At 43.0% G+C, this 27,888-nt stretch overlaps 4 protein-coding genes across 6 annotated transcripts; 3 read left to right on the forward strand and 1 right to left on the reverse strand.

The window, feature by feature from the left end:
- The first annotated feature begins 1,334 nt into the window (after positions 1 to 1,334).
- Positions 1,335 to 8,904, forward strand: kel (Kell metallo-endopeptidase (Kell blood group)). 2 transcript variants are annotated; one of them, XM_038977002.1, is made up of 17 exons: positions 1,335 to 1,667; positions 2,029 to 2,668; positions 2,819 to 2,943; positions 3,060 to 3,212; positions 3,374 to 3,445; positions 3,562 to 3,750; positions 3,903 to 4,063; positions 4,224 to 4,341; positions 4,453 to 4,548; positions 5,488 to 5,586; positions 5,685 to 5,762; positions 5,919 to 6,022; positions 6,138 to 6,227; positions 6,353 to 6,420; positions 6,590 to 6,750; positions 8,263 to 8,352; positions 8,482 to 8,904. In XM_038977002.1, exons 1-17 carry the CDS (start codon positions 1,578 to 1,580, stop codon positions 8,626 to 8,628), a joined length of 2,481 nt encoding a protein of 826 aa, XP_038832930.1. In that variant the 5' UTR covers positions 1,335 to 1,577; the 3' UTR covers positions 8,629 to 8,904. The 2 variants fall into 2 exon arrangements, with proteins under 2 accessions (XP_038832930.1, XP_038832929.1); XM_038977001.1 differs by having other exon boundaries at positions 1,339 to 1,667; positions 2,816 to 2,943.
- Positions 8,905 to 10,417: 1,513 nt separating this feature from the next.
- LOC120031278 (ribosomal RNA small subunit methyltransferase NEP1-like) lies at positions 10,418 to 12,974 on the forward strand. The gene is made up of 5 exons (XM_038976957.1): positions 10,418 to 10,652; positions 11,163 to 11,264; positions 11,358 to 11,499; positions 11,634 to 11,842; positions 12,594 to 12,974. Exons 1-5 carry the CDS (start codon positions 10,431 to 10,433, stop codon positions 12,705 to 12,707), a joined length of 789 nt encoding a protein of 262 aa, XP_038832885.1. The 5' UTR covers positions 10,418 to 10,430; the 3' UTR covers positions 12,708 to 12,974.
- A 1,332-nt stretch (positions 12,975 to 14,306) lies between these two features.
- LOC120031182 (histone H1-like) lies at positions 14,307 to 16,779 on the reverse strand. 2 transcript variants are annotated; one of them, XM_038976812.1, is made up of 3 exons: positions 16,165 to 16,779; positions 15,259 to 15,551; positions 14,307 to 15,030 (listed from the first exon to the last, which is right to left on the reverse strand). In XM_038976812.1, the coding sequence occupies exons 1-3, from the start codon at positions 16,454 to 16,456 to the stop codon at positions 14,566 to 14,568; spliced, it is 1,050 nt and encodes a 349-aa protein (XP_038832740.1). In that variant the 5' UTR covers positions 16,457 to 16,779; the 3' UTR covers positions 14,307 to 14,565. The 2 variants fall into 2 exon arrangements, with proteins under 2 accessions (XP_038832740.1, XP_038832741.1); XM_038976813.1 differs by having other exon boundaries at positions 14,307 to 15,066.
- Positions 16,780 to 19,377: 2,598 nt separating this feature from the next.
- LOC120031340 (probable 28S rRNA (cytosine(4447)-C(5))-methyltransferase) lies at positions 19,378 to 27,706 on the forward strand. The gene is made up of 16 exons (XM_038977047.1): positions 19,378 to 19,493; positions 20,233 to 20,360; positions 20,523 to 20,565; positions 20,665 to 20,732; positions 20,886 to 21,115; positions 21,273 to 21,474; positions 21,644 to 21,843; positions 21,980 to 22,069; positions 22,263 to 22,350; positions 22,508 to 22,648; positions 25,535 to 25,674; positions 25,790 to 25,879; positions 25,991 to 26,113; positions 26,300 to 26,397; positions 26,504 to 26,640; positions 26,749 to 27,706. Exons 2-16 carry the CDS (start codon positions 20,255 to 20,257, stop codon positions 27,216 to 27,218), a joined length of 2,226 nt encoding a protein of 741 aa, XP_038832975.1. The 5' UTR covers positions 19,378 to 19,493; positions 20,233 to 20,254; the 3' UTR covers positions 27,219 to 27,706.
- Positions 27,707 to 27,888: the final 182 nt, after the last annotated feature.

A 27,888-nucleotide genomic window follows, 5' to 3' on the forward strand; every position in this document is an offset into this window, starting at 1 on the left:
CATACCAGGCAGTGACGCTCTCGATGGTGCAGCTGTAAAAAATGTCAGTCTCCTGAGGGGGAATAGGTTATGTCGTGCCCTCTCTACGACTGTCTTGGTGTGCTTGGACCATGTTAGTTTGTTGGTGATGTGGACACCAAGGAACTTGAAGCTCTAAACCTGCTCCACTACAGCCCTGTCGATGAGAATGGGGGCGTGCTCGATCCTCTTTCCTGTAGTCCACATTCATCTCCTTTGTCTTGATCACGTTGAGGGAGAGGTTGTTATTCTGGCACCACACGGCCAGGTCTCTGACCTCCTCCCTATAGGCTGTCTCATTGTTGTCAGTGATCAGGCCTGCCACTGTTGTGTCATCAGCAAACTTAATGATGGTGTTGGAGTTGTGCCTGACCGTGCAGTCATGAGTGAACAGGGAGTACAGGAGGGGACTGAGCAGGCACCCCTGAGGGGCCCCCATGTTGTGGATCAGCGTGGCAGATGTGCTGTTACCTACCTTTACCACCTGGTGGCGGCCCGTCAGGAAGTCCAGATCCAGTTGCAGAGGGAGGTGTTTAGTCCCAGGGTCCTTAGCTTAGTGATGAGTTTTGAGGGCACTATGGTGTTGAACGCTGAGATGTAGTCAATGAATAGCATTCTCATGTAGGTGTTCCTTTTGTCCATGTGGGAAAGGGCAGTGTGGAGTGCAATAGAGATTGCATCATCTGTGGATCTGTTGGTGCGGTATGCAAATTGGAGTGGGTCTAGGGTTTCTGGGATAGCGGTGTTGATGTGAGCCATGACCAGCCTTTCAAAGCATTTCAATGCTACAGATGTGAGTGCTCACGGTCGGTAGTCATTTAGGCAGGTTACCTTAGTGTTCTTGGGCACAGGGACTAGGGTGGTCTGCTTGAAACATGTTGGTATTACAGACTCTGACAGGGAGAGGTTGAAAATGTCAGTGAAGACACTTGCCAGTTGGTCAGCGCATGCTCGGAGTACACGTCCTGGTAATCCGTCTGGCCCAGCGGCCTTGTGACGTGTCCTCCACTATGCTATCAGTGACGTGTTCCATTGCCAGATGACCTCTAGAACACCCTCTCTCTCTATCCATTCATACCAGACCCTCTGCTGCACTGATAGTGACGTGGGTAGACGGCTGTGTAAGCACTGTTTTTGCTTTTGAGAAAATGTTGGTCCTCTCGATGCAGGGTAACAATGTATCCTCTTAATGTTTTGACTTTTTCTGTGCTTCTGAGTTGGGCTGATTTTATTGGCTCTGTACCGACCTGTTGCTTAGGGACATTATGTTCTCATTACATTTGAATGACATTTGAATTAAAACTCAGTCATTTTAGGGTTGTGGTTTGAAGAGGATTCCTCCTACACATCAAACACACCCACGTGCATGTCACAGTCTAAATAGATCCACAGTGCCACCTGATAATGTAGCAGAGAGAGAGGTAGGCTGCCAGGTCAACTCTGTTTATCAGAACGTCAGAGGAGGAGAGAAGTGAGTGATGAAAGAAGATAGAGAGCTGAGATGACAGCTGGCTGATGGAGGGAGAGATAGAGGTCTGGAGGCTACGTGTGAGGGAGAAATGAGAAACGTCAGTAGCTGCAACAAGCTAAACCCAGACAGACAGAACAAGACACAACAGAGTATGGCAGAAACCCCAGCAGAGCCTCAGGTAAAACCTGCAGAAGGACTTTTAATTATTTCATGAAATGTTATTATGAAGTTTATGCTGATCCTAGGTGATGTCAAATCAATGTTGGCCTGCCACAGGCATCAACACTTTCTACTTATTGCATCAGTTTTTTTTGGGGGGGGGGGGGGGGGGGGGGTTGGAGCAATTCTCAATTTTCCTGCGCCTCATACTATACATTTCAAGTTGTATAGAGGAGTCTCTTCCTGTTTTTAATGCGGTATTAAATGTATATAGAGGACAAGATAGGTTATAAGACTGTCGTGTCAAATTAGTCTTAAATGAAGCAGAAATGTGTATCATGATAATGATATGAAACTGACTATCATTCAATTTTGTTTAGATTGACTGTGAGCTGCAGCCCCCATCTAATACCCTTTCTGAGCCTCAGCTCCAGTCCCAACTACATCCTCTCTCTGAGCCCCAGCCACTACCCCAGCCTTGGCCCCAGCCCCTACCCCAGCCGGATAGCCTTCATGAGCCCCAGCCTGATACCCTCCCTGAGCCCCAGCCCCAGTCTGAAGAGGAGGTGAAGCCCTGGATGTGGACACGTCACCGCGTACTCCTTCTCTTCCTCCTGACATCCTCCTTCTGCGCCTCCATAGTGGGTCTGGCCTACTACTCCCAGCAGCACCTCCCACCAGAGAGCACACCGCCAGCCTCTCCTCCATGTACCTCCCCGGCTTGTCAGAGGGCTGCCGCCCGTCTTTCCATCTCAGTCGACCCCTTCTCTCAGCCCTGTGACTACTTCCTGTTTCCCTGTGGGTCTGAAGGGGCGTCTCTGTCCAACAGGGGGAGACAGAGGGGCAAGGGCATGCCCCTACACCCACAGGGCCACAAGAGCAGGGCAGCACAAGCAGAGAAAGATAGAGAAAGAGGGAGGAAGGAGAGAGAGACAGGCACGGACATAGTAGAAAAGGCTCCAGCAGACAGAATGCCAGACAGACAGACTGCACTACTGCTGACAATGAGGGAGATTTTGGGTGAGATTCAAAAAATTTGCTGTTGATCCTCTGTAGATTTTGTACCGGTTCTTCGGGACAACCATTTAAATAGAACTGCTGAAACCGTTTCCATAACAGGACCTTTTATCCTCACAATGAAACTTTGATATAATGTTCCTCTGTCAGAAGCTGAGGACCGCTCCAGCCCGGGTAACTCAGCGAAGCAGAAGGCCTGTATGTTCTACCGTTCCTGTATGGACACTGGCCCCACAGAGACCGCCGGGCCAGAACCTTTCCTCAGGCTACTCCACAAGGTCAGATCCCTGGAATAGATTGGTGGGGTATGGTGACTGATTACACCTTCTCTACTCTTATGGTAAAAACTCTTTCCCTCTCTCTCTCTCTACACCTCCACCCCCCCCCCCTCTAGCTGGGTGGCTGGGCTGTATCAGGCCGGTGGAACCAGACAGATTTCAACTCCACTCTGTCTCTACTGATGAGAGACTATGGCACCTTCCCATTCTTTAGTGTTTATGTGGGCAAGGATCCTAACGACACTCAAGGAGACAAGCGATACATTCAGGTCAGTTAGACTGGGGTTCTGGGGCAGTGAAATACCTAATGGGTGTTCTACAGTATATACAGTAATGGATTATATTCATACAGCACTTTTCACTGGAGCTTTACATAAAGGGTAACTTCCCCATATACTATACATTTATAGCATACACTCTTTTTCCATAGATTGATCAGCCGGATTTTCAGATACCTACTGAATGGAGCAGCAAGACTCAGAAGTCCAAAGCTAACACGCAGGTACACTAAGTCTATATCTGTTCTACAGTATATCATCTATCTGTTGATGTCAACATGTGGCATTATGTCTTTCATCCCCTCTGCTCCAGCTCTTTATTTCTCTCTTTTCCCCCCAGATCCTGCGTCTGTTCCTGGCCTCGTATCAGAGGTTGCTGGGCCTGTTGGGCTCTCCCTCCAGCAGCACCAGTCTCCATATAGGCCTGTTCATCTCTCTGTCCTCTGAACTGGCTGTAGCTGCCTCTCCTCTGCCGCATCGCCTGCAGCAGGGGCTACTGTACCAGCGCATCACCATCAAAGAGCTACAGGTGCGGGTGTGTGTGTATGTACTTATGTGTGAGTGTGTGAGTGTCTCTCGTTCTCTCTCCCTTTACCCTAACCTTCACTAACTCATAGAGCTATTGTATATGTGTACCTGTATTTCCCTATACAGAATGCATATTTCTTATTTTGTGAACAGACCCTGGCCCCTGCCATTGATTGGCTGGGCTGTCTACAGACCACCTTCCATCCCCACCCTGTTAGCCAATCGGATCACGTCCTCCTGCACAACCTCCCTTACATAGTCCACATGTCCCGCATCATCGGCAAATGGCTGAACAAGCATGAATTGAGTGGGAGGTACTTTATATCAATCAAAAATGTCATGCAAAAGACAGTAACCAATATAACAAGGTTTCTCATGAAGGTTTCTCATCACACAAGCTACCTCTGTTACTTACAGCATGGTGTATAGTATTCAGTACACGTTTGTCTGGTGCCTGTCCATCTCTCTGTTTAGTGGCCCTCTTCACACCTTCATGGTCCTCAGTCTCCTCCACACTGTCATACCCGCGCTGGACTCCAGGTTCACTCAGACAGAGAGGAATTTCTCCTTAGCTCTGGGGACTACAGAGGAGGTAACTGAATATGGACTACATTTCCCAGCTTGCTCTTGTAGTTGAATAACACTGGCTTGGAGTGATTATATTGCCTGGGACTTGTAGTTCAATGCTACTTGCCTCTCTCAGGATGTCCCTCGCTGGAGGCAGTGTGTTCTGCAGACTGAGAAAGGGTTTGACACGGTACTAACACACCTACTGAGAGAGACTACCGCATACACAGAGGTGAGAGGCACTGTGTGTGTGTGTGCATAGAGAAAGCAAAGACAGAAGAGGATGTAGTGTGTGAAATGTGTGATGAAGAATAGCAGCAACAAAATATAAATAGAAAAAGTGAATTGTGTCCTAGGCCTAATTGTCATGAGGAAGAGAGTTTAGAACACCTTTTAGTGAAAGGGAAAGGGGGATACCTAGTCAGTTGTCCAACTGAATGTATTCAACTGAAATGTGTCTTCTGCATTTAATCCAACCCCTCTGAACTGCTACAGAACTAAAGAAATATGGGTTCTGATGAGAAGTATATTTTTTGATGTATGTATAAATCTTTCAGGGTGTCTTCGATACTCACATTGATGACATTACTAAAGAATTATTGTGCACAATAATATGCATTGACATTACTAAAGAATTAAGGTGAACAATAATATGCATTGACATTACTAAAGAATTAAGGTGAACAATAATATGCATTGACATTACTAAAGAATTAAGGTGAACAATAATATGCATTGACATTACTAAAGAATTAAGGTGAACAATAATATGCATTGACATTACTAAAGAATTAAGGTGAACAATAATATGCATTGACATTACTAAAGAATTAAGGTGAACGGTAAAATTTGGAAGACAAGATGCATTATAACTATAAACAATTTTTTTGATCGAACACAATTTATATTTAAAAAAAATCTAAACGGAACTAAAATAAATAAGATGTACTCCAAAAACTCCCATAGACTATTACATCTGTAAATCATGTTATGTAATTATGAACTCAAATGTATTGATGAATTGTATTTATGTGAACTACAGTATTTATGATTTTCAAACGTGAAAAACTTCAAGAAATATTATTTTTAGCAACAAAATACAAGATAACTACTTCATAAATGTGATATTACATTATAAGTGTGTTGAAATTGTATTATCTGTTTCCTCTAGGCAGAGGAGCTGATTCAGAATGTCTATTCCTCCATCAAGTCCAAACTACCTGATCTCAGGTGGAGAGATGAGGAGTCTCGCATGTCTGTTTTGAATAAGGTAAAAGGTCAACAGTGGATGTAATTTACTGGAACCCTTATTTAAAAACAACTGTGTATTCATTGTCCACTTGAAATGTACAATCTGTGTTTTCCCAGATTCAGTCTCTAACTCCAAGACTTTCAACTAAAAACAACATTTTCAGTGAAGCTGAACTCAACCAACTGTATTCAAAGGAAGAGTATTTTATTGTAGTGGAACTAGTCTACATTGCCAATAAGATATAGGATTTCTTAATCAATATCACTAATGAATCATATTACCAGTGATGATAATACATTGTACTATATACGTACTGGTAGTTAATTTTCCCCCATTTATTTAATTAATAGGTGACAATTGACAAACACAAGTATTTCTCCAACTACATCCAGTCTCTCTCCCTCCAGCGCCAGGGATCAAACAAACTCTTTTCCCAGACTGAAGGAGATGATATGTGAGAGCCTAGTTGTCATGAAAAGTCTATTTGATTTGGGTAGATACAGTATGTGTTATTAATATGTGAATATGAGAATTGAGGATTCTCTCTGTCTCTCCATCTTCTCCTCCAGTTGGTCAATCACTCCATTTCTCTCCGACAATGAGCTAGTCTTTCCCATGGGGATGTTTGTCCAGCCTCTCTTCCATCCTACATATCCCAGGTAACCCAAACTCATATTTTTACTATCACATAATAAACAATGAATAACCAAGTAGTCTTATTGAGATAAAGAATCTAATTCCTCAAAGACATGTTTTGTTGAGTATTTGCATGTTTTTGTGTCAGGGCCATCAACTTTGGGGTTTTGGGGTCTTTGATGGCCAAAGATATTCTCCATCTCCTTCTCCCCAACAGTAAGGCAAATAGTCTCAATTAATTACTCTATGATTGTACTGCAGTTAATGAAATTATGTGCAGAGTTTGCATAAGTTTATTTATGTGTGTATGCATGTGTGTGTGTAGGTGTGTGTAGGTTTATACATGATGCATGTGTGTGCCCTGACTGTTCACCCTGTGCTTTAGTCCATTCTCAGAGTGTGTCTCCCAGGTCCATAGCAGAGTGTGTGCGGTACCAGTACCTGAGTATGACAGAGGGACCAGGGAGAGAGGGGGCGTTCTCGCTGTCACCGGCACAGCAGCAGGAGATGTGGGTGCAGTACTCTGCTCTGCAGATTGCACTACAGGTCAGTTGTCACGTTCTGACCATAGTTCTTTGGTATTTTCTTTGTTTTATGTGTGGTCAGGCCGTGAGTTGGGTGGGTAATCTATGTTTTCTTTTTCTGTGTTGTATTTCTGTGTTTGGCCTGATATGGTTTTCAATCAGAGGTAGGTGTTAGTCATTGTCTCTGATTGGGAACCATATTTAGGTAGCCTGTTTTGTGTTGGGTTTTGTGGGTGGTTGTTTTCTGTCTTTGTGTGTCTGCACCAGACAGTTCTGTTTCAGTTTTTTCACATTTGTTGTTTTTTGTATTTTGAGTGTTCACCTTCATTAATCAAGATGAAATATTACCACGCTGCACCTTGGTCCTCTTCTTCTCCTCCAGACGACAACCGTTACATCAGTTTTTGGGATTCCAAATCTATTCTAGGGTATCTAGGGTATTTCAATTTCAGCACCTTAGTTGTTTTGGTTGGTATCAGAGGCATACTATGTTTTGATTGGTATCAGAGGCATACTATGTTTTGGTTGGTATCAGAGTCATACTATGTTTTGGTTGGTATCAGAGGCATAATTAGTTTTTGGTTGGTATCAGAGGCATACTATGTTTTGGTTGGTATCAGAGGCATACTATGTTTTGGTTGGTATCAGAGGCATACTATGTTTTGGTTGGTATCAGAGGCATACTATGTTTTGATTGGTATCAGAGGCATACTATGTTTTGATTGGTATCAGAGGCATACTATGTTTTGGTTGGTATCAGAGGCATACTATGTTTTGGTTGGTATCAGAGGCATACTATGTTTTGGTTGGTATCAGAGGCATACTATGTTTTGGTTGGTATCAGAGGCATACTATGTTTTGATTGGTATCAGAGGCATACTATGTTTTGGTTGGTATCAGAGGCATACTATGTTTTGGTTGGTATCAGAGGCATACTATGTTTTGGTTGGTATCAGAGGCATACTATGTTTTGGTTGGTATCAGAGGCATACTATGTTTTGGTTGGTATCAGAGGCATACTATGTTTTGATTGGTATCAGAGGCATACTATGTTTTGGTTGGTATCAGAGGCATACTATGTTTTGGTTGGTATCAGAGGCATACTATGTTTTGATTGGTATCAGAGGCATACTATGTTTTGGTTGGTATCAGAGGCATACTATGTTTTTGGTTGGTATCAGAGGCATACTATGTTTTGGTTGGTATCAGAGGCATACTATGTTTTGGTTGGTATCAGAGTCATACTATGTTTTGGTTGGTATCAGAGGCATAATTAGTTTTTGGTTGGTATCAGAGGCATACTATGTTTTGGTTGGTATCAGAGGCATACTATGTTTTGATTGGTATCAGAGGCATACTATGTTTTGATTGGTATCAGAGGCATACTATGTTTTGGTTGGTATCAGAGGCATACTATGTTTTTGGTTGGTATCAGAGGCATACTATGTTTTGGTTGGTATCAGAGGCATACTATGTTTGTCAAAGCTTTATCTACTTATTTCTCCCTCTTTATCCTTTACTCTCTGTGTCTCAGGCTTACAATCAGAGTTTGAAGAAGTATCCTGGTGACTCCTCTCTCTCAGGCCTCTCTCACACTCATCTGTTCCTTACTTCATTCACTCAGGTAAGGATAACACAACAGTAATAGAACAATAATTGCAGATGTCTAAAAGGTTCACTTTACCATGGATATGAAGGTCCTACTAATGGATGTTTTCCTTCCTATAATTGTATTGATATTATCTTCTTTCAGATCAACTGCGACTCTGACCCGTACCATGAGTTCATGCCCTTTGAACCTTCCTTTCTGGTTACTGTCATCTGTGGGTACTCTGACCTCTGCCCTAAGACCCTCTCCTGCCCCAACAAACCCCAGCAGCACCTCTTAGGGACATGCTGACCTACAGATCTACAGTAACATCTCCTACTAAACAAAAAATGCAGAGCCATTGATGAACACACAAGACTGTGATTTTAACAGATCGGTGTCCCCACGCGGGACGGTTGAGCTAAAGTAAGCTAATGTGATTAGCATGAGGTTGTAAGTAACAACAACAAAGGAATCCCAGGACATAAACATATCTGATATGGGCAGAAAGCTTAAATTCTTGTTAATCTAACTGTCCTGTCCAATTTACAGTAGCTATTACAGTGAAAGAATACCATACTATTGTTTGAGAAGAGTGCACAATTATGAACTTGAAAATGTATTAATAAACCAATTAGGCACATTTGGACAGTCTTGAAACAACATTTTGAACAGATATGCAATGGTTCATTGGATCAGTCTAAAACTTTGCACATACACTGCTGCCATTTGGTGGCCAAAATCAAAATTGCGCCTGGGCTGGAATAATACATTATGGCCTTTCTCTTACATTTCAAAGATGATGGTACAAAACAAAAATGCATGTTTTTTTCTTTGTATTATCTTTTACCAGATCTAATGTGTTATATTCTCCTACATTAATTGAACATTTCCACAAACTTCAAAGTGTTTCCTTTCAAATGGTATGAAGAATATGCATATCCTTGCTTCAGGTCCTGAGCTACAGACAGTTAGATTTGGGTATGTCATTCTAGGCAAAAATTGGGAAAAAAGGGTCAGATCTTTAAGAAGGCAATAGCACAGAACACTAAATCCAAATGCAACTGACAGGATAGTTGATTATTCATTAGGCACATCCATCCAGTCTCTTGTGACATCCTGTGCATGGGAGATTTGTTTCTGGGTTCTGAGATAAAACTATGCATATTGTCTGTGGTTTATTTAAAACTGCAGTATGTAACAAGCACCTTGTTATCCATAAGGATACTATTATGTTTGTAGATTCTGATCTGCTATCCTTTGTTAACTGTAGGGGAGTGTGTCTGCCAGTTTAGATGGTGCCAAAGACACAAACAGTGTTGAAAAGGTGTGTATGAAGTGTGTGGATGTAAATACATAGGGAAAGGGAAAGGGGGATATCTAGTCAGTTTTACAACTGAATGCATTCAACTGAAATGTGTCTTGCGCATTTAACCCAACCCCTCTGAATCAGAGAGGTGCGGTCATAGATATCAGGCTGATAATTCTACAAAATAAAGTTGATTTTTTTATGTGAAGGGAGTTGTATTTCTTATGGAGTAATAACGTATACATGTAATATGTGTTTGTTATACAACATGTTTCTAATAGCTAGGTCAAAACTGTGGACAGGCAAGCGGGTAGGACTAGTGATTGGGCGCTATTTAGGTTAGGCTATTTGATCGGAGTAACCTAATGTAAAAAGTTTCCTTCTAATTACATTGTCATACATTTTATCTCCGGCCTGAAAAATACAGAAACGGCCACATACTCTTTCTACCATATGCTATATCTGCTACATGATTTGTTAGATTCATGTTTTGACGGAATGTTGGTGGAGCGCTGCAGCGATACGTTTCTCCAACAGCACCCTGGAGAGGCGGCTGGGAATGGACATGATACATATTTTTGCGTCCCTACCTTTTGACAAAGTGGGCACTGCTTATCACAGGGCGGCATCAGCGCTCACCTAAAAAGCCCATATACCACTGGTTGAGATAAACTGTCATTGATTTTCGGCAGAATTATGTGAGCTTTTATCTGTTGTTGGAGGTACGTCTTGGTCAGTTAGTTCAGAAAATGCAGTCTTCGTCAATCTGCCGCCATAGACGGCCGCCTGCTGCCTAGTTATTCAAATGAGGGGTAGAACCTTGGCAAAACTCCATCAGTATGACGCGTTATTCCGGCGACTACCATCCCGAAGCAACATGGAAGCCCACAGTTGTGACAAGCGTGGTCTTGAGCATTTAGACGAATATGAACCAAAACCAGCAAAACATATGCGTAGCCTGCACGATCGCATGGCGGAAAGGCGACTAGTAGTTATTTTAGAGGGGGCAACGTTGGAAACAGTGAAGGTAAAGACGAGTATTTTGCTATTCACCTCCGCCATCCAACTGCTGTGTTGGCAAACTAACGTTACCGCTAACGTTAGCTGCGTCTCTGACTCCCTGGGTTATTGGATATAAACAATCTAGATAGCTTCCTGTTCAACCAGACTTGCCTGGTAGATCTGTGATATGAATATTGCATTTTGCACGATAACTGTGTTTTGTGACTATGAATGAAACTATTTGTTATTAGTTAGTTCCTGCCTGCAGACCCACAGATGCATGTCCTAAAGCAGGGTTTCCCAAACTCGGTCCTGGGGCCCCCCTGGGTACACGTTTTTGTCCTAACATTACACAGCTGATTCAAATAACCAACTCATCAAGCTTTAATTATTTGAATCAGCTGTGTAGTGCTAGGGCAAAAACCAAAACGTGCCCCCAGGACAAGGTTTGGGAAACCCTGTTCTAAATAGTGGGCATGGAAGTTGCACCATAATCAAAGAAGGACGTTAATCATGTTCTACTCTTTCCCCTCAGGTTGGCAAGACATTTGAACTGCTGAACTGTGACCAACACAAGGGCATGATCATCAAAAGTGGACGGGACCCTGGGAAGATTCGACCTGACATTACACATCAGGTAAGCTGTCATTTTCACTTTGACCCTGGAATACCAGTCATCTTTCTTCTTCGCTCCTCTAACCCAGCCATATCCTGTAATTGTTCCCCCCAGTGTTTGTTGATGCTGATGGACAGTCCATTGAACAGGGCAGGTCTCCTGCAGGTTTACATCCACACAGAGAGGAACGCCTTGATTGAGATCAACCCACAGACACGCATCCCCCGAACCTTCAACCGCTTCTGTGGCCTCATGGGTAAGCCTGCTACGTTCTGCTGAAATTCTCTAAATACCTTCACTCTCTTACCATCCTTCTCTCCTACCCCTCTTTTGTACTGTATATCTCCCTCTCTCATTTCATCCCACTTGTATTTCTCTGTCTCCTCCTAGTCCAGCTCCTGCACAAGCTGAGTGTGAGGGCGGCTGATGGCCCCCAGCGCCTGCTGAAGCTCATCAAGAACCCTGTGTCAGACCACCTGCCCCCTGGCTGCCCCCGGATTTGTACCTCCTTCTCCTCTGGGGAGGCAGTGGGCGCCCGCACCGTGGTACCAGAGGAGGGGCCTGCCACTGTGGTGGTCGGAGCATTCGCACACGGAGCGGTGAGTTTTGCTTAAGGCTCTAGGGTAATGGCCTGTGTGCACCGATCCAGGATCAGCGTCACTTACCCTCCCTCATTACAGACCTTAGATCAGTGTTAAGGGGCATCTTCATCCTACTTCTCTGGGGCAGAAGCTGATTTAGGTACTGTTGATGTAGGCAGTGTGTGTTAGAAATGTAGATGTTGGGGGTTGATTTTATTCTCTACCAATTAAAAAATGAGCTGGAATTTGGTAAATTATTATGTGCTGCTGCTCCAGTTTGAACTGTTCTGCCTGTGGCTATGGAACCCTGACCTGTTCACCGGACATGCTACCTGTCCCAGACCTGCTGTTTTCAACTCTCTGGTAGAGATACTCTGAATGATCGGCTATGAAAAGCCAACTGACATTTACTCCTGAGGTGCTGACCTGTTGCACCCTCGACAACCACTGTGATTATTATTATTTGACCCTGCCGGTCATCTATGAACATTTTGGCCATGTTCTGTTATAATCTCCACCCGGCACAGCCAGAAGAGGATTGGTCACCCCTCATATCCTGGTTCATCTCTAGGTTTCTTCCTAGGTTCTGGCCTTTCTAGGGAATTTTTCCTAACCCCCATGCTTCTACACCTGCATTGCTTGCTGTTTTGGGGTTTTAGGCTGGGTTTCTGTACAGCACTTTGTGACATCAGCTGATGTAAGAATGGCTTTATAAATACATTTGATTGATTATGCATTGGTTTGAGCTCTGCTTGTCCTCCTGTCTTAGGTGAATGTGGACTACACAGAGAAGACTGTTTCCATCAGTAACTACCCTCTCTCTGCTGCCCTCACCTGTGCCAAGATGTGCTCTGCCTTTGAGGAGGTCTGGGGTGTGTTGTGATGAAGTTGACAGCGCACTGCTGCTCCAGCTAAAACTGTTGTCAACATGAACATTGTCTTACAGGGACTAGAAATGGATCGGACAGTCACGTTCAGTCAAGGAACATTGTACAGAAACGGTCCATTTCACCAATTACCTCCTGTGGATTTGTATGATACTATGGGTGTATGTATTGTGTGTAAAATATGGTATTTTACATGTCTCAATTTAAGGCAGAGTTTCAATATGAAATTAATACTGTTTTGAATACACCATCTGTAAGGACTTGGCACCGAATATGGTCTTCGTACTTGTTTCTTTGTGGTTTTCTTTACATGTATCCAGTGCATCATTGTTCCTATGGTTATACAGTGGAAATAATCTGTATAGTTTGTCCTCTGGTTTCTGTTGTTCCTTGTCAAGAGACTGTAGGAGAGTAGGGAACAAAACAATTCAACACTCATGATGGGGACAAAAATGTTTTCATGTAATACTGGTCAAATAATCACTCAAACACTATTGTAGCTGGAAACGGCAGATATTCCATAAAATATCTATAGAGGCCCATTATCAGCAACCATCACTCGTGTTCCAATGGCACATTGTGTTAGCTAATCCAAGTTTTTTTTTTTTTTTAAGGCTCATTTATCATTAGAAAACCCTTTTGCAATTATGTTAGCACAGCTGAAAACTGTTCTGATTAAAGAAGCAATACAACTGGCCTTTAGACTAGTTGAGTATCTGGAGCATCAGCATTTGTGGGTTCGATTACAGGCTCAAAATGGCCAGAAACAAAACTTTATTCTGAAACTCGTCAGTCTATTCTTATGAGAAATGAAGGCTACTCCATGCGAGAAATTGCCAAGAAACTGAAGATCTCGTACAACGCGGTGTACTACTCCCTTCAAGGAACAGCGCAAACTGTCTCTAACCAGAATAGAAAGAGTGGGGGGCCCCGGTGCACAACTGAGCAAGAGGACAAGAACATTGGTGTTTAGTTTGAGAAACAGATGCCTCATGAGTCTTCAACTGGCAAGCTCATTAAATAGTACACGCAAAACACCAGTCTCAAAGTCAACAGTGAAGAGGTGATTCTGGCCTAGGCAGAGTTGCAAAGATAAAGCCATATCTCAGACTGGCCAATAAAAAGAAAAGATTAAGATGGGCAAAAGAACACAGACACTGGACAGAGGAACTCTGTCTAGAAGGCCAGCATCCTGGAGTCTCCTCTTCACTGTTGACGTTGAGACTGGTGTTTTGCAGGTAGTATTTAATGAAGCTGCCAGTTGAGGACTTGTGAGACATCTGTTTCTGAAACTAGACACTAATGTACTTGTCCTCTTGCTCAGTTGTGCACCGGGACCTCCCACTCCTTCTATTCTGGTTAGAGCCAGTTTGCGCTGTTCTTTGAAGGGAGTAGTACACACCGTTGTAACAGATCTTCAGTTTCTTGGCAATTTCTCACATGGAATAGCCTTCATTTCTCAGAACTTGAATAGACTGACAAGTTTCAGAAGAAAGGTCTTTGTTTCTGGCCATTTTGAGCCTGTAATCAAACCCTCACTATTGTATAGTCATTTACAACATTAACAATGTCTACACTGCATTTCTGATCAATTTGATGTTATTTTAATGGACACATTTTTTAATTTTATTTTTTAAACAAGGACATTTCTATTTGACCCCAAACCTTTGAACGGTAGTGTACATGTAATTTGTGAGTAACAATGTAATAAAAACCAATACAATGTTATATTTTGTCAATCATACTGTTGTAAGGCTAAGGTAATTTGACAAATCTACTACTGACATATTACTCTTTTAGTCCATACTCAGTCCATTTCCACAAGGAAGCACGTCTTTTAGCAACCCCAGGTCACTATATCCGTGGCTTTGTAATGGGGGTTACAACCATTTTGCGGGTTTTCTGATTGGCTGCTTTCAAGGACTTTCCTGCAGGTTTAGGGGCTTTGTAGCCTGTTTTTTGGACCTTGGCTGGTGATTTTGATGCTTGTCCTGCTGGTTTGTGGCTTTTGCCTACTTGTTTTGGTCTTACTCCTATTTCCCTTTGACCTTTTCCTACAACAGTTTTGTCCTTGCCTGCTGGTTTAGCTGTTTTTGCTCCTGGTTTCAGAGTTTTTCCTGCTGGTTTCACAGCTTTTGTTCCTGGTTTCTGGCCTTTTCCTGTTGGTTTCAAGGCCTTTCCTTTCTCTGCTGCTGGCTTCAAAATTCCTTTTTTCTGCTTGGTTCTCTGAGCTGCTGCACATTCTCTCTGCTTGGCTCTCTTGGCTGCTGCACGGTCTCTCATGGCTCTTGTCTTAACTCTCTTCTCATACGTCAGTTTCTGTAGTTTTTAGAACAGGAGACGAGAGAGAAACATCTGCATAATTCAAAATTCCCAAATAATTGGTTGTGGCATGACAATGACAACTTGAGCACCTTTTATCAATGAATTATGCACCATGGTGCAATTTGCTTCCTACTCAGTTGAAATGAGCCAGTGGAAAATCAAACTGCCAAAGAGCTAAAACAAAAACCACCATTGACAAAAATGTATTACTCAAACAGTTACCTTGTTGAGTTTAAATGACCCAGATGCACCAGCTTCAGTAGTCTGCACCAGTGTCTCCTTCCTCACCAGGCCTTTCACAGCTAAATTCACACGGGTATTGTTCTTGGTGACATCATAGCCACCAGCAGCCAGGGCATGCTTGAGGTCCACCATGGAGATGCCACCCCGGTGCTTGCACTGGGAGACTACCCGAAGGATGAGCTGGGAGACCCGGGTAGCCACACGCCTTGCATCGTTGGTTTTTGGTGCAGATGCAGCCTCTGCCTGGTACTTGAAGAGACGAACTGGGGTCGCTGGATACAGATTGAGATAAAGATGGGGATACACTCATTAGTTATTCAATATTTGAATTGACATAAACATCACATACTTCAAAATTTCTTTTTGAAAATCATGAAGATGTTGTAGTGACCTTAACCCAACACCTAGCGACCTGGTCAAGAGCTTTGGATGTCTTGGCGCACCAGATGTGTTGGGTTGACGGTCCTGGGTTCAAGACCCATTTGTGACTACCCCCTGACTTTGCTGCATTGGTGTTAGAAGTGAGATATCCCCTGGTTGCAGTTATCAAGAGTGCAATTAACTGTAGTGAAGCACAAGAATGTGCTCTCTGAAGGATGGGGGTAGTGTAGCAACCTTGACCCAAAACCAAGTGACCTCGTCAAAATGTTCCGACCTCTTCGTGTAACAGCTAGGAGTTGACAGATGCCATCCTGGCCCCGGTTCCCAGGTAACGTTTAGCATCCACCTCTAGCCCACACCGGGCAAGAGGTTTGTTAAAAACAGAAACTCTGTGGGTTTGTGCTAACTGGGAATGGGGGCAACCCCCCCCCCCGACTTTGCTACATTATGATGAGCAAGCAAATATTGAACAAGCTAAAGAAATTGGCTAGCTAGATCACTCACTTGGCAAAGGCACTTTTTCGTTTCCTGTAACATTCTTCTTCTCTTGGATTGCACGCTTCAATAGCTGACCCAAACGCCTAGCCCCTGCTTTCCCAAGGCCCCGACCACCTGGGTTTTTTACTGGCTTCGTTTGCTGCTTCACGGGCGACTTGACCGGTGGTTTTACTGGCCGTTTACGTTGAACTTTCTCTTGTCCTCGGTTGATTACTGTAACTGTTCCCTTTGGTTCTATGTCAACTTTCCCTTTTCTCTCTCGTTTGACAGCGTCCTTTTTGCGGGCGTTTCTAGGCATATCGTTGATTACAAGTTGTCGTCGAGCAAATCACATAAAGTAAAGATAGCTAGCTAACGTTACTATATTTGGTTAAACAGTATTTGGTTAAACAGAGTTGGGAAAATGGGGTACGTTAGCGATCGAAATGATGACAACGTTTTGCTATCAATTTCAATTTACAAAAAACAACAATTTCAGTTTTCAAACGGTCGTTCGAAACATTTTTTTTTTAAACGGTCGTTCGATAATTATATTGAACGCGGGTCGGGTCACCGGAAGCAAGAAAACCAACAAGCCAGCAACCAACATACACTGTAGGTTTGAGCTAGCTACTTACTGCAAGCAAAGCTTAGGTGTGTAAGTGTACCGGTTGGTGGCGCTTATTTGCCTATAATAAAACTACCGCCCGTGAGTGTCATTGAAGGAGAACGAAACGTCTCCGCAATAAAGTCGGGGTTGTGTGGTGCTTGGTTGGTATTTGTTGTTCTTTGTAACTGTTAATTCACACTTTGAAGAATCTTTTACATTTTTAGAGACATTCGTTTTTCTACATTATTTTCGCTCCCTTGAACACGGAACAAAAATATAAACAGTTTAAAAGATTTTAGTTACAGTTCATGTAAATCAGTCAATTGGAATAAAATCATTAGGCCCTAATCTATGGATTTCACATAACTGGGATTACAGATATGCATCGGTTGGTCACAGATACTTAAAAAAAAGGTAAGAGCCTGGATCTGAAAACGAGTCAGTATCTGGTAGAGTTGATCAGGCTGTTGATTCTGGGCTGTTGAATGTTGTCCCACTCCTCTTCAATGGCTGTGCGAAGTTGGTGGGAACTGGAACATGTTGTACACGTCGATCCAGAGCATCCCAAATATGCTCAATGAGTATGCAGGCAGTGATGTGATGACTGCGGATGAATGGCACGACATTGGGCCTCAGGATCTCGTCACGGTACCTCTGTGCATTCAAATTGCAATTGATTAAATGCAATTGTGTTCACTGTCTGTAGCTTATGCCTGCCCATACCATAACCCCACCACCAAGGGGCACTGTTCACAACGTTGACATCAGTAAACCGCTCGCCCACACTACGCCACACATGCTGTCTGCCATCTGCCCGGTACAGTTGAAACCGGGATTCATCCATGAAGAGCACACTTCTCCAGTGTGCCAGTGGCCATTGAAGGTGAGTATTCGCCCACTGAAGTTGGTTACTATGCTGAACTGCAGGACTACGAGCACGCAGATGAGCTTCCCTGAGACGTTTTCTGACAGTTTGTGCAGAAATTCTTCGGTTGTGCAAACCCACTTTGATCAGCTGTCTGGGTGGCTGGTCTCAGACCATCCCGCAGGTGAAGAAGCCAGATGTGAAGGTCCTGGGTTGGCGTGGTTACGCGTGGTATGCGGTTGTGAGGCCGGTTGGACATTCTGATTCTCTAAAACCACTATGAACCTGGCTTATGATAGAGAAATTAACATTAAATTCTCTGGCAACAGCTCTGGTTGACATTCCTTCAGTCAGCATGCCAATTGCACGCTCCCTCAACTTGAGTCATCTATGGCATTGTGTTATGTGACAAAACTGCACATTTTAGTGGCCTTTTATTGTCCCAAGCACAAGGTGGTGGTGCACAAGGTGCACCTGTGTACTTGTAACAGCGATGGGTCCGTCCCCTCGCGCGAACCAGGGACCCTCTGCACATATCAACAACAGTCACCCACGAAGCATCGTTACACATCGCTCCACAAAAGCCACGGCCCTTGCAGAGCAAGGGGAACCACTTCAAGGTCTCAAAGCGAGTGACGTAACCGATTGAAATGCTATTTGCGCGCACCACCGCTAACTAGCTAGCCATTTCACATTCGTTACACTCACCCCCCTTTCGACCTCCTCCTTTTCCCGCAGCAACCAGTGATCCGGGTCAACAGCATCAATGTAACAGTATAACTTTATGGCGTCCCCTCACCCCGGGCACAAACCTGGGACCCTCTGCACACATCAACAACAGTCACCCACGAAGCGTCGTTACCCATCGCTCCACAAAGGCCGCGGCCCTTGCAGAGCAAGGGGAACCACTACTTCAAGGTCTCAAAGCGACGTATCCGATTGAAACGCTATTAGCGCGCACCACCGCTAACTAGCTAGCCATTTCACATCCGTTACATAATGATCATGCTATTTAATCAGCTTCTTGATATGCCACACCTGTCAGGTGGATCGATTATCGTGGCACAGTAGAAATGCTCACTAACAGGGATGTAAATCAATTTATGCACAACATTTCAGATAAATACTATTTTTGTGCATATGGAACATTTCTGGGATCTTTTATTTCAGTTTCAAAATGTTCAAATGATACTTTTTTTATCCTAATTTAATATTGTATGTGTATGTATATTACTGTAAATATTGATCACATATTTTGATACATTGAATGTTAATATTGTGACCCTATGTTGTACATTTTTTACCACCTGTTTTAGGAAGTGATGTCACTGAGTACATAAATAGGACCTACCACCCCCACCCGGAATATGGATGCCTGATGAAGACCTAAGGGTCGAAACGTTGTTATAAATATCACCTGGGATTATGCGCAGCAGTGTGCAGCGTTTTCCTATCTGTTTTCCATCAGCTCATGAAAAATGGGACCAACACTTTACATGTTGCGTTTCTATTTTTGTTCAGTATATAATCGAAAAAGGTTGATTATTCTCTCTGATTGTCAATGCCCCAGGGAAATAACATATTATTAATTGGGACAACCCATCCAACTGAAACATTTTCACGTAGGTCTACACGAAACGAAATGAGTAAAGTTTATTTTCAGTTAGTATATAAAAGAGACAGAATACTTCCGGAGTTTGAAAACTGTGCTCCCTCTGTAAAGATGAGCATTTTGCCTTCGTATATCACATGCGCCGGAAACGCATGGTTGTTTCTTCCGGTAATCAACGTGTGCGAGAAAAAAAACACATGTGCGTAAATTTGATCTGTTAACTGGAATCAAGGATCGAATAAATACATTATACTTTAACTATTGCAAAGGTGAGTTTTGGAGAGTTGTCGTAAAGAGAAATGCCGTGATTTTTTTGTGCCATACAAGAGTGAATGAAGAAGTCATGGTGACGGACTTGCACTGCGTATGTGATATCAAATTCCAACTAACTAACATTCTTTACCGCTCATAGCAACCTCATGAGATGAATGTTGGGTTGTCTCTAGAATGCAACTCGTCTGTTTTTAACAGAAGTCAATGTGTCGTTAGCTAATTACCGGCACATCATCATACTTGAATATAGGGGGATACCATTGATGGAAAACGTTAGCATGCGTGGAAAAGTGTACCAACATTAGCAGTTGTTAGCTATATAGCTACCTAACATTCTTATGACGAGAATCCCGACTTGGCATATGAAAAGGACGTTCCACGTATTATAATAACTAACGTTACATATAACACCGTGGTGTTAGAGACGTCAACTTTTTTCTATTTCACATTGCTTTTTATTTCTCCACATCAGTGCTGGTCAGAGTTAAGAGGTGATATGTTCTCAGGAGCATTTTCAGTAAACACTTCAAGTTAAGCTGATTTGTCGTTATTTATAATTTTGTTATCTGCAACATTCTTGGAACAGATTCTGAGCAACATGTTACTGAGAATATAGCTAGCTACCATCTTTCAGAGCTGCCATCAGTGCATAGTTAGTGACTACCTTCATCACATTCTGATCCTATGCCTTAGTGTGTAAATCCAACATGATCATGAGCTATATCTTCTCTCCAGACTACCTGTGTAGGTGTCAGTCATGGGCAGGAAGTTGGATCCCACCACTTATGTGAAGAAGGGGCCGGGGCGGAAGTCCAGGAAGCAGAAAGGAGCAGAGACTGAGCTGGCCAAGTTCTTAACGGATGGTGAGAGGGATGCTATTATAACATACAGCTTCTAAAGAGCTGAAGACATGCTCAGTATTCCTTCACTTGCTGGGAGTACAGTGGCACTAAAGCAAAGATGTATGGGAATGACACATGAAGCTTTAGAGGTTGATGCTCGCTAACTATGCTTGTCATTTGCAGAGGATACTGTACCAAAACGACTGTCAAGCAGGTCCAGGAAAAGGTCAGTTTGTAATCTTTTGGATATTATGTAGTCAATCCCTTTTTTAAACCACTATGTAATGTGTTACACGCGTTTGCTGAAGATTATGATGTTTTGTAGAGCTGGGAAGCGAGCTCAAGTGACCAAAAAGCCCAAGGAAACCATTGAGAAGGAGGAGCCAAAAAAAGGTACTGTTAATTTGTAAGCATTGGGGGGGGGGGTAAGTCACCCCAGTCCATGTGGATCCAGAGTCCGACAGCCCCATCCATTCACTGTGTTCTCAATACAATAGCCATGAATGTCTATGGGGATATAATTGGTTTGTTTCCCCTGTTCTCAAGGATTCACAGATGAAAACAGTGAATGGCTGAAGCCAGCAAAGAGGAAGCGTGAGGTCGGCCAATCAGATAACGAGGACGACAGTGACAGCCAATGGGAGCAGGAAGAGGACGAGGGACAAGAGGGAGGGGAGAACAATAAAGGGATAAAACTGCTAATTGAGGGAGATGGTGATGATGATGACCTGGTTGATGACTACGGTGCATTGGAGGACAGCAGTGAAGGAGAGGAGGTATGTGAAATTATTCACTGAATTTATGCACACAGGACATGTTCTAAATAGCAAAACAATGTTCGTTCTTCAAAGTTCTTACTGTTCTTTAGCAAGGTGCTGAATCTTTGTCTGTTGAATCATCTGTTCCTTACTCCTCTCTTCATCCCTCATTCAGCTGCTCCCCATCGAGCGAGCTGCCAGGAAGCAGAAGAAGCTGCAGGAAGCCATGGGCCAGGAGAGTGATGATGATGATGATGATGATAATGATAAGGGGAAGAGTGGAGATGAAGACATGGGTGAAGATGATACGGTACAGGCTAATTTAGATGAGATGGACAAATTCATACTACCTGGAGCAGAGGAGATAGCAAAAGAGGGTGAGTTTAGAGCTTAGATTTGTACTTTTTTTATTTTTTATTATTTTTTTATAGATTTGACAGTTATGCTTTTTCCTATGCCAGTTTACACATTGCTACATGTTCTTTATCAGTGCCTGTGGACTCCATCTGTAGTGAGTTTCTTTCTTTCTCTCTCCTGTGATTGCAGGCGTTTTGCTTGTAGACCTGCAGACCATCCACCAGAGAATAAAGGACAATGTGGATGTTCTCTCTCACTTTGCAACCAAGAGGGAGGAGGGGAAAGAGAGAACAGAGTACCTCTCTCTCCTCAAAAAGGATCTTTCCACTTACTACAGCTACAACAATTTCCTCATAGACAAACTGCTGGATATCTTCCCAGTGTCAGAGGTATGTGTCATTGCTTTGTTCTCCCAAATGTCATAGAAACACAAAATGAACAGGAATCTATGGAAGGTTACGTTTTGTTGTAACGGTTTTGTCATCATGCTGAACTAAGGCTTCTCTCGTTTTATGTGCTTTGTAGCTGATTGATTTCCTGGAGGCCAATGAAATTCAGCGACCTGTCACCATTCGGACCAATACACTGAAGACAAGGAGGAGAGACTTGGCTCAGGTAACAAATCTATTTCAAGTTGGATCAAATAAAGGTGCCCCAAATCAACGCCTACCCCCTAGGCATTTGTGTATCTCTGAAAGGATTAAGACTAAGGGTCAATTTGGAATTGACCAAAGGATAATTGGATGCTATTAGTAATGGCTGTTCCTCTGCCAGACTGACTGAGTGACATGTATGTTGTTTGTCCCAGGCCCTGATTAACAGAGGGGTGAATCTGGATCCTCTGGGGAAGTGGTCTAAAGTGGGCCTGGTAATCTTTGACTCCTCAGTACCCATAGGTCAGTACCAGCACAGTCTAACCTTTTATATTTGTATGAAAGATTAGAATGTTAATTCTCTATTTACTACTGTTATCCTGCTTTCTGTGTGTTATGAGTAAGTATACATGAATGAATATGATGAGTGTATACCCTAGCTGTGTTTTCTTGTTCCCAGGTGCGACCCCAGAGTACCTGGCTGGTCACTACATGCTGCAGGGAGCCTCCAGCTTCCTGCCTGTCATGGCTCTCTCTCCCCAGGAGGGGGAGACTGTGCTCGACATGAGCTCAGCTCCCGGGGGAAAGACCACCTATATGGGTGAGGATGTTAAAAATGAGAGTTGAATGACAATGATCACAATACTGTTTACTGCTGTTGGTCTCTACGATTAGCCTAATAATCAAGGGCAGCCTTTCTTGTGTTGCGACATGGGAGTTAGAATAGAAGAAAACATCATTTTGACATTTGGTTGTGCAGCAGCTGTTTTTCTCTTGCTATGTCAGTCAATAACCACGTTTCCATCCACAGTTTTTATGCGAGTAAAGTCATAATAATGTATAAAAATATATATTACTATAAATGCCGACATATAATTTGTTCGGTCGACATGGTGGGATCTTTTTGTCTGTAAAATTAATTATGTGAGAAATGGCGGTAGAAACGTGACTCGGGAAACCATGCAATTTATTAGGCTACAGATGAAATAAGTTATGATGAACTTCACAGGGTGGTGAAAGTGAACGGTGATGAACTTCATGCTCCTCTCCAATAAATATCATGGGTCTTGTTCTGGTGACATGATGATCGATGCACGACTGCCGTTTTGACAAATAAAAATATTCTCGCTCATCCATAAAAAACCTAATGTAGACTAGCCTACCCGCACTGCATCTGAGAGCGCACGTACCAAGACCAGAATAGGCACATTTACTGTGTAACGCAACAGTTTTTGTGACAAAACTATCAGCAGAGTTGAAAAGGTGATGGAAACTTTAGATATACATGAAAACTTAAGTGAAAAAGTACATTTTGTGTCCACTACGTCATCACGCAAGTCAGTTTAGTGAAACACCACTTGTGGGAAAATGTGCATTCTTTATGCAGATTTTTGAATATTTGCATGAAAATCTGTTGACAATTGGATGGAAACCTAGTTACTAACAGTTACTTAATTGGCCATGTCAGCAAACACTTTTTAGATTGGTAAGTTAGTCTAGCCAGCTATCTAATCATGGCCGAATACTGACCGGGAATGTGCCCAAGGGCCCTGACCTCCAAGGGGCCCCCCATTGGTTTTGTTAGTCACTCTCACTCAGATATATTAAAATGGCTTAAGTCATGGCAAAGTGTGTAGAATTGCAGGAAATGAACTTTAAAACAAATGTTTTTCATGCGAGGTGGGGGAGCCCCCCCAACCATAGTGGGGCAAAAAAGTATTTAGTCAGCCACCAATTGTGCAAGTTCTCCCACTTAAAAAGATGAGAGAGGCCTGTAATTTTCATCATAGGTACACTTCAACTATGACAGACAAAATGAGAGAGAAAAATACAGAAAATCACATTGTAGGATTTTTAATGAATTTATTTGCGAATTATGGTGGAAAATAAGTATTTGGTCAATAACAAAAGTTTATCTCAATACTTTGTTATATACCCTTTGTTGGCAATGACAGAGGTCAAACGTTTTCTGTAAGTCTTCACAAGGTTTTCACACACTGTTGCTGGTATTTTGGCCCATTCCTCCATGCAGATCTCCTCTAGAGCAGTGATGTTTTGGGGCTGTTGCTGGGCAACACGGACTTTCAACTCCCTCCAAAGATTTTCTATGGGGTTGAGATCTGGAGACTGGCTAGGCCACTCCAGGACCTTGAAATGTTTCTTACGAAGCCACTGCTTCGTTGCCCGGGTGGTGTGTTTGGGATCATTGTCATGCTGAAAGACCCAGCCACGTTTCATCTTCAATGCCCTTGCTGATGGAAGGAGGTTTTCACTCAAAATCTCACGATACATGGCCCCATTCATTATTTCCTTTACACGGATCAGTCGTCCTGGTCCCTTTGCAGAAAAACAGCCCCAAAGCATGATGTTTCCACCCCCATGCTTCACAGTAGGTATGGTGTTTTTTGGATGCAACTCAGCATTCTTTGTCCTCCAAACACGACGAGTTGAGTTTTTACCAAAAAGTTCTATTTTGGTTTCATCTGACCATATGACATTCTCCCAATCTTCTTCTGGATCATCCAAATGCTCTCTAGCAAACTTCAGACGGGCCTGGACATGTACTGGCTTAAGCAGGGGGACACGTCTGGCACTGCAGGATTTGAGTCCCTGGCGGCGTAGTGTGTTACTGACAGTAGGCTTTGTTACTTTGGTCCCAGCTCTCTGCAGGTCATTCACTAGGTCCCCCCGTGTGGTTCTGGGATTTTTGCTCACCGTTCTTATGATCATTTTGACCCCACGGGGTGAAATCTTGCGTGGAGCCCCAGATCGAGGGAGATTCAGTGGTCTTGTATGTCTTCCATTTCCTAATAATTGCTCCCACAGTTGATTTCTTCAAACCAAGCTGCTTACCTATTGCAGATTCAGTCTTCCCAGCCTGGTGCAGGTCTACAATTTTGTTTCTGGTGTCCTTTGACAGCTCTTTGGTCTTGGCCATAGTGGAGTTTGGAGTGTGACTGTTTGAGGTTGTGGACAGGTGTCTTTTATACTGATAACAAGTTCAAACAGGTGCCATTAATACAGGTAACGAGTGGAGGACAGAGGAGCCTCTTAAAGAAGAAGTTACAGGTCTGAGAGCCAGAAATCTTGCTTGTTTGTAGGTGACCAAATACTTATTTTCCACCATAATTTGCAAATAAATTCATTAAAAATCCTACAATGTGATTTTCTGGATTTTTTTTTTCAAATTTTGTCTGTCATAGTTGAAGTGTACCTATGATGAAAATTACAGGCCTCTCATCTTTTTAAGTGGGAGAACTTGCACAATTGGTGGCTGACTAAATACTTTTTTGCCCCATTGTATCTCGCTTAGGGCCCTCAAAAGGGGCATGTTTTCATGTGCTTCGGTCCCAGGAAAACACTTAATTAATCATTTGGGCCCGATCCTAAAAAAAAGATTAAGAACCCCTGATCTGGGGGCTTGACAGGCAAGACTTGTCTTTTTATTCGATTACTTATTTATTGTGTATATGTGTGTGTCCCACAGCCCAGTTGATGAGGAACACAGGAGTGATTGTGGCCAATGATGCCAGTGCTGACAGACTGAAGAGTGTGGTGGGAAACATCCACCGTCTGGGAGTCACCAACTCAATGATCTGTAACTACGACGGGAGGCAGTTCCCTAAGGTAATGAGAGGTTCTTGCTCTACATGCAGTTTTTACATGTACTGTATGACACAATATAAGTATGTATGTTACACCCATTGATGGTATGTTAACCTGTTGGTTACTATATTTGCAGGTAATGGGTGGGTTTGACAGAGTGCTGCTTGATGCTCCCTGCTCAGGCACAGGAGTAATTTCCAAAGACCCTGCTGTGAAGACCAGTAAAGTGAGAAAAAACCTATTATACACTACACAGGCCGTTAGATTTACAGTAGCCACTGGCCTTTAATTACAACTTCCTGTTCATGTCTTCCTAATCCTACGTCCTGTCTCTCAGGACGAGTCTGACATCCAGCGGTTGGCCCACCTGCAGAAGGAGCTCATCCTGGCGGCCATCGACTCAGTCAACGCTGGGTCTCCCTCTGGAGGCTATGTGGTGTACTGCACATGCTCTATCATGGTGGGTACACAGTGTCAAACTGATGACAAATAAACACAATCTAAATTGTGGGGCTTTACTTAGTGAATTGCAATGATTTATTGTATCGTAGACTTTTTGTTGTTGTTGGTGCATGTACAAAATGTCTGATGGTTAAATTCATTTGGACTAGAATAGCTGAAATTACGTTATTGACTTCATCACCAGGTGGAGGAGAACGAGTGGGTAGTGGACTATGCTCTCAAGAAAAGAAACGTCAAACTCGTCCAGACTGGACTGGACTTTGGCAAAGAAGGTTTCACCAGGTAAAGGGGTTATAAGAACACATTATTCACATTCATCCAGATATTTACCCGTACCCCCTAACCCTTTTCTCATGCAATATGAACAAATATATTTCCTCCATTTTAGATTCAAAGAGAGACGATTCCATCCCTCTCTGAAACTCTCACGCCGGTTCTATCCTCATTCCCACAACATGGACGGTTTCTTTGTGGCCAAGCTGAAAAAGTTCTCCAACACGGTCCCAACCACAGCAGTTGACAAAGGTAAAGTAGATGTCATCTTGGATCTACTAAACCACAATGCTTTGTCCAGTGTCATGGTAACACCACTTGTGTTATGTAAAACTAACATCCTGTTATTGTCACTTCCAGACGGAGAAGAGGAAACCGAGCCATCTGAGGCAGTAGAGGTTACAGCTGATTCCTCTGATGAGGACGGGCCATCTAAAGCAGGGTCTAAGAACAAGTCCAAGAAGCAGAAGCCAGTCCCTGGCAAGCCAACTGTGTCACAGAAGGCCACAGCCAACGGGAAGCTAGCCAAAAGCATCGCCAAGAAAACAACAAACCCAAGCACCTTGAAAAAGAATGAGAAACCAACCGGGCCGAAAAAGGCAAAGATCGCTAAGATGGATGGTGGGACTGTGAAAGTGGACGGAGAGCTCAAGAAGTCCAACACAGTCAAAACAGAAGGGGAGACGACCAAAGAGTCAAAGGAAGGGAGCAGGTTTGAGAAAAAGGGCGATAAACAGAGGAAATCCCCCATGCAGAGCAAGAAGAGAATGGGGAAGAACAAATTCAATAAGTTGAAGAAGCTGCTGAAAAAAGAAGAGGTTGGACAATGAACATGTATAAAATGTTTATGAAAATGAAGACTGTAATTATTTTGCAGTTGTCGCTAGTTAGAGAGGTCTAATTGTCATAACAGATAAGTAATTTTCACAAGAGTTGAGCAGAGTATGTTAGGATAAATATTGCCTCCCTCCAGACTGAATCACTGCAGTAGGCTCTCCATCAAGGGCCCTGAGCCTCAGCCCCCTTTGGAGTAGGTAGATGATGTCCCTAACCACACAGATACTAGATCAGAAATGTTTCATGGCCCTCGTGGATGATTGGTTCCAGGTTAGGAATATGGTAATATGATCCTAGATCTGTGGTTGAGGGCAATGTTCTAACTTCAACTCTCGTTAAACATCACAACTTCACATTTTATTCCTTCCTTGCAATGTTATCTGTTTGGTTTAATTTCATTTAGTGTCTTTTGGTCAAATTGATATGTATTGTAAAGACTAATTCTTGAGACAATAAAATGTTTCCGGTTGTTTGACATATACCCCCATCTTCTGTTTATTTTTATATTACTGCAGTATTGTTGGCTGTGTATGACATCAAATATGTTATTAGTTTTCATAAACAGTATGTTTAATCAATTACATTCAGTCTCTGACACAGTGCAAATACAATATCCGTATGCATTATCGATTGATAATAAAATACCAGTACTAAGATTAGATT

This window comes from Salvelinus namaycush, chromosome 37 (assembly GCF_016432855.1).
Source record: "Salvelinus namaycush isolate Seneca chromosome 37, SaNama_1.0, whole genome shotgun sequence".
Classification (NCBI taxonomy): domain Eukaryota; kingdom Metazoa; phylum Chordata; class Actinopteri; order Salmoniformes; family Salmonidae; genus Salvelinus; species Salvelinus namaycush.

Coding starts and splice junctions, on each gene's coding strand:
- kel (XM_038977001.1), top strand. CDS start 1,578: ATGAGAAACGTCAGTAGCTGCAACAAGCTAAACCCAGACAGACAGAAC. Junction 2,944..3,059: donor TCCTCAGGCTACTCCACAAG/GTCAGATCCCTG, acceptor CCCCCCCTCTAG/CTGGGTGGCTGGGCTGTATC. Junction 4,342..4,452: donor CTCTGGGGACTACAGAGGAG/GTAACTGAATAT, acceptor TGCCTCTCTCAG/GATGTCCCTCGCTGGAGGCA.
- LOC120031278 (XM_038976957.1), top strand. CDS start 10,431: ATGAGGGGTAGAACCTTGGCAAAACTCCATCAGTATGACGCGTTATTC. Junction 11,265..11,357: donor GACCTGACATTACACATCAG/GTAAGCTGTCAT, acceptor TGTTCCCCCCAG/TGTTTGTTGATGCTGATGGA. Junction 11,843..12,593: donor GAGCATTCGCACACGGAGCG/GTGAGTTTTGCT, acceptor CTCCTGTCTTAG/GTGAATGTGGACTACACAGA.
- LOC120031182 (XM_038976812.1), bottom strand. CDS start 16,456: ATGCCTAGAAACGCCCGCAAAAAGGACGCTGTCAAACGAGAGAGAAAA. Junction 15,552..16,164: donor CGAAAAAGTGCCTTTGCCAA/GTGAGTGATCTA, acceptor ATCTGTATCCAG/CGACCCCAGTTCGTCTCTTC. Junction 15,031..15,258: donor GGTCATTTAAACTCAACAAG/GTAACTGTTTGA, acceptor TAAAAACTACAG/AAACTGACGTATGAGAAGAG.
- LOC120031340 (XM_038977047.1), top strand. CDS start 20,255: ATGGGCAGGAAGTTGGATCCCACCACTTATGTGAAGAAGGGGCCGGGG. Junction 22,351..22,507: donor TGACTCCTCAGTACCCATAG/GTCAGTACCAGC, acceptor TCTTGTTCCCAG/GTGCGACCCCAGAGTACCTG. Junction 25,880..25,990: donor CTGCTGTGAAGACCAGTAAA/GTGAGAAAAAAC, acceptor CCTGTCTCTCAG/GACGAGTCTGACATCCAGCG.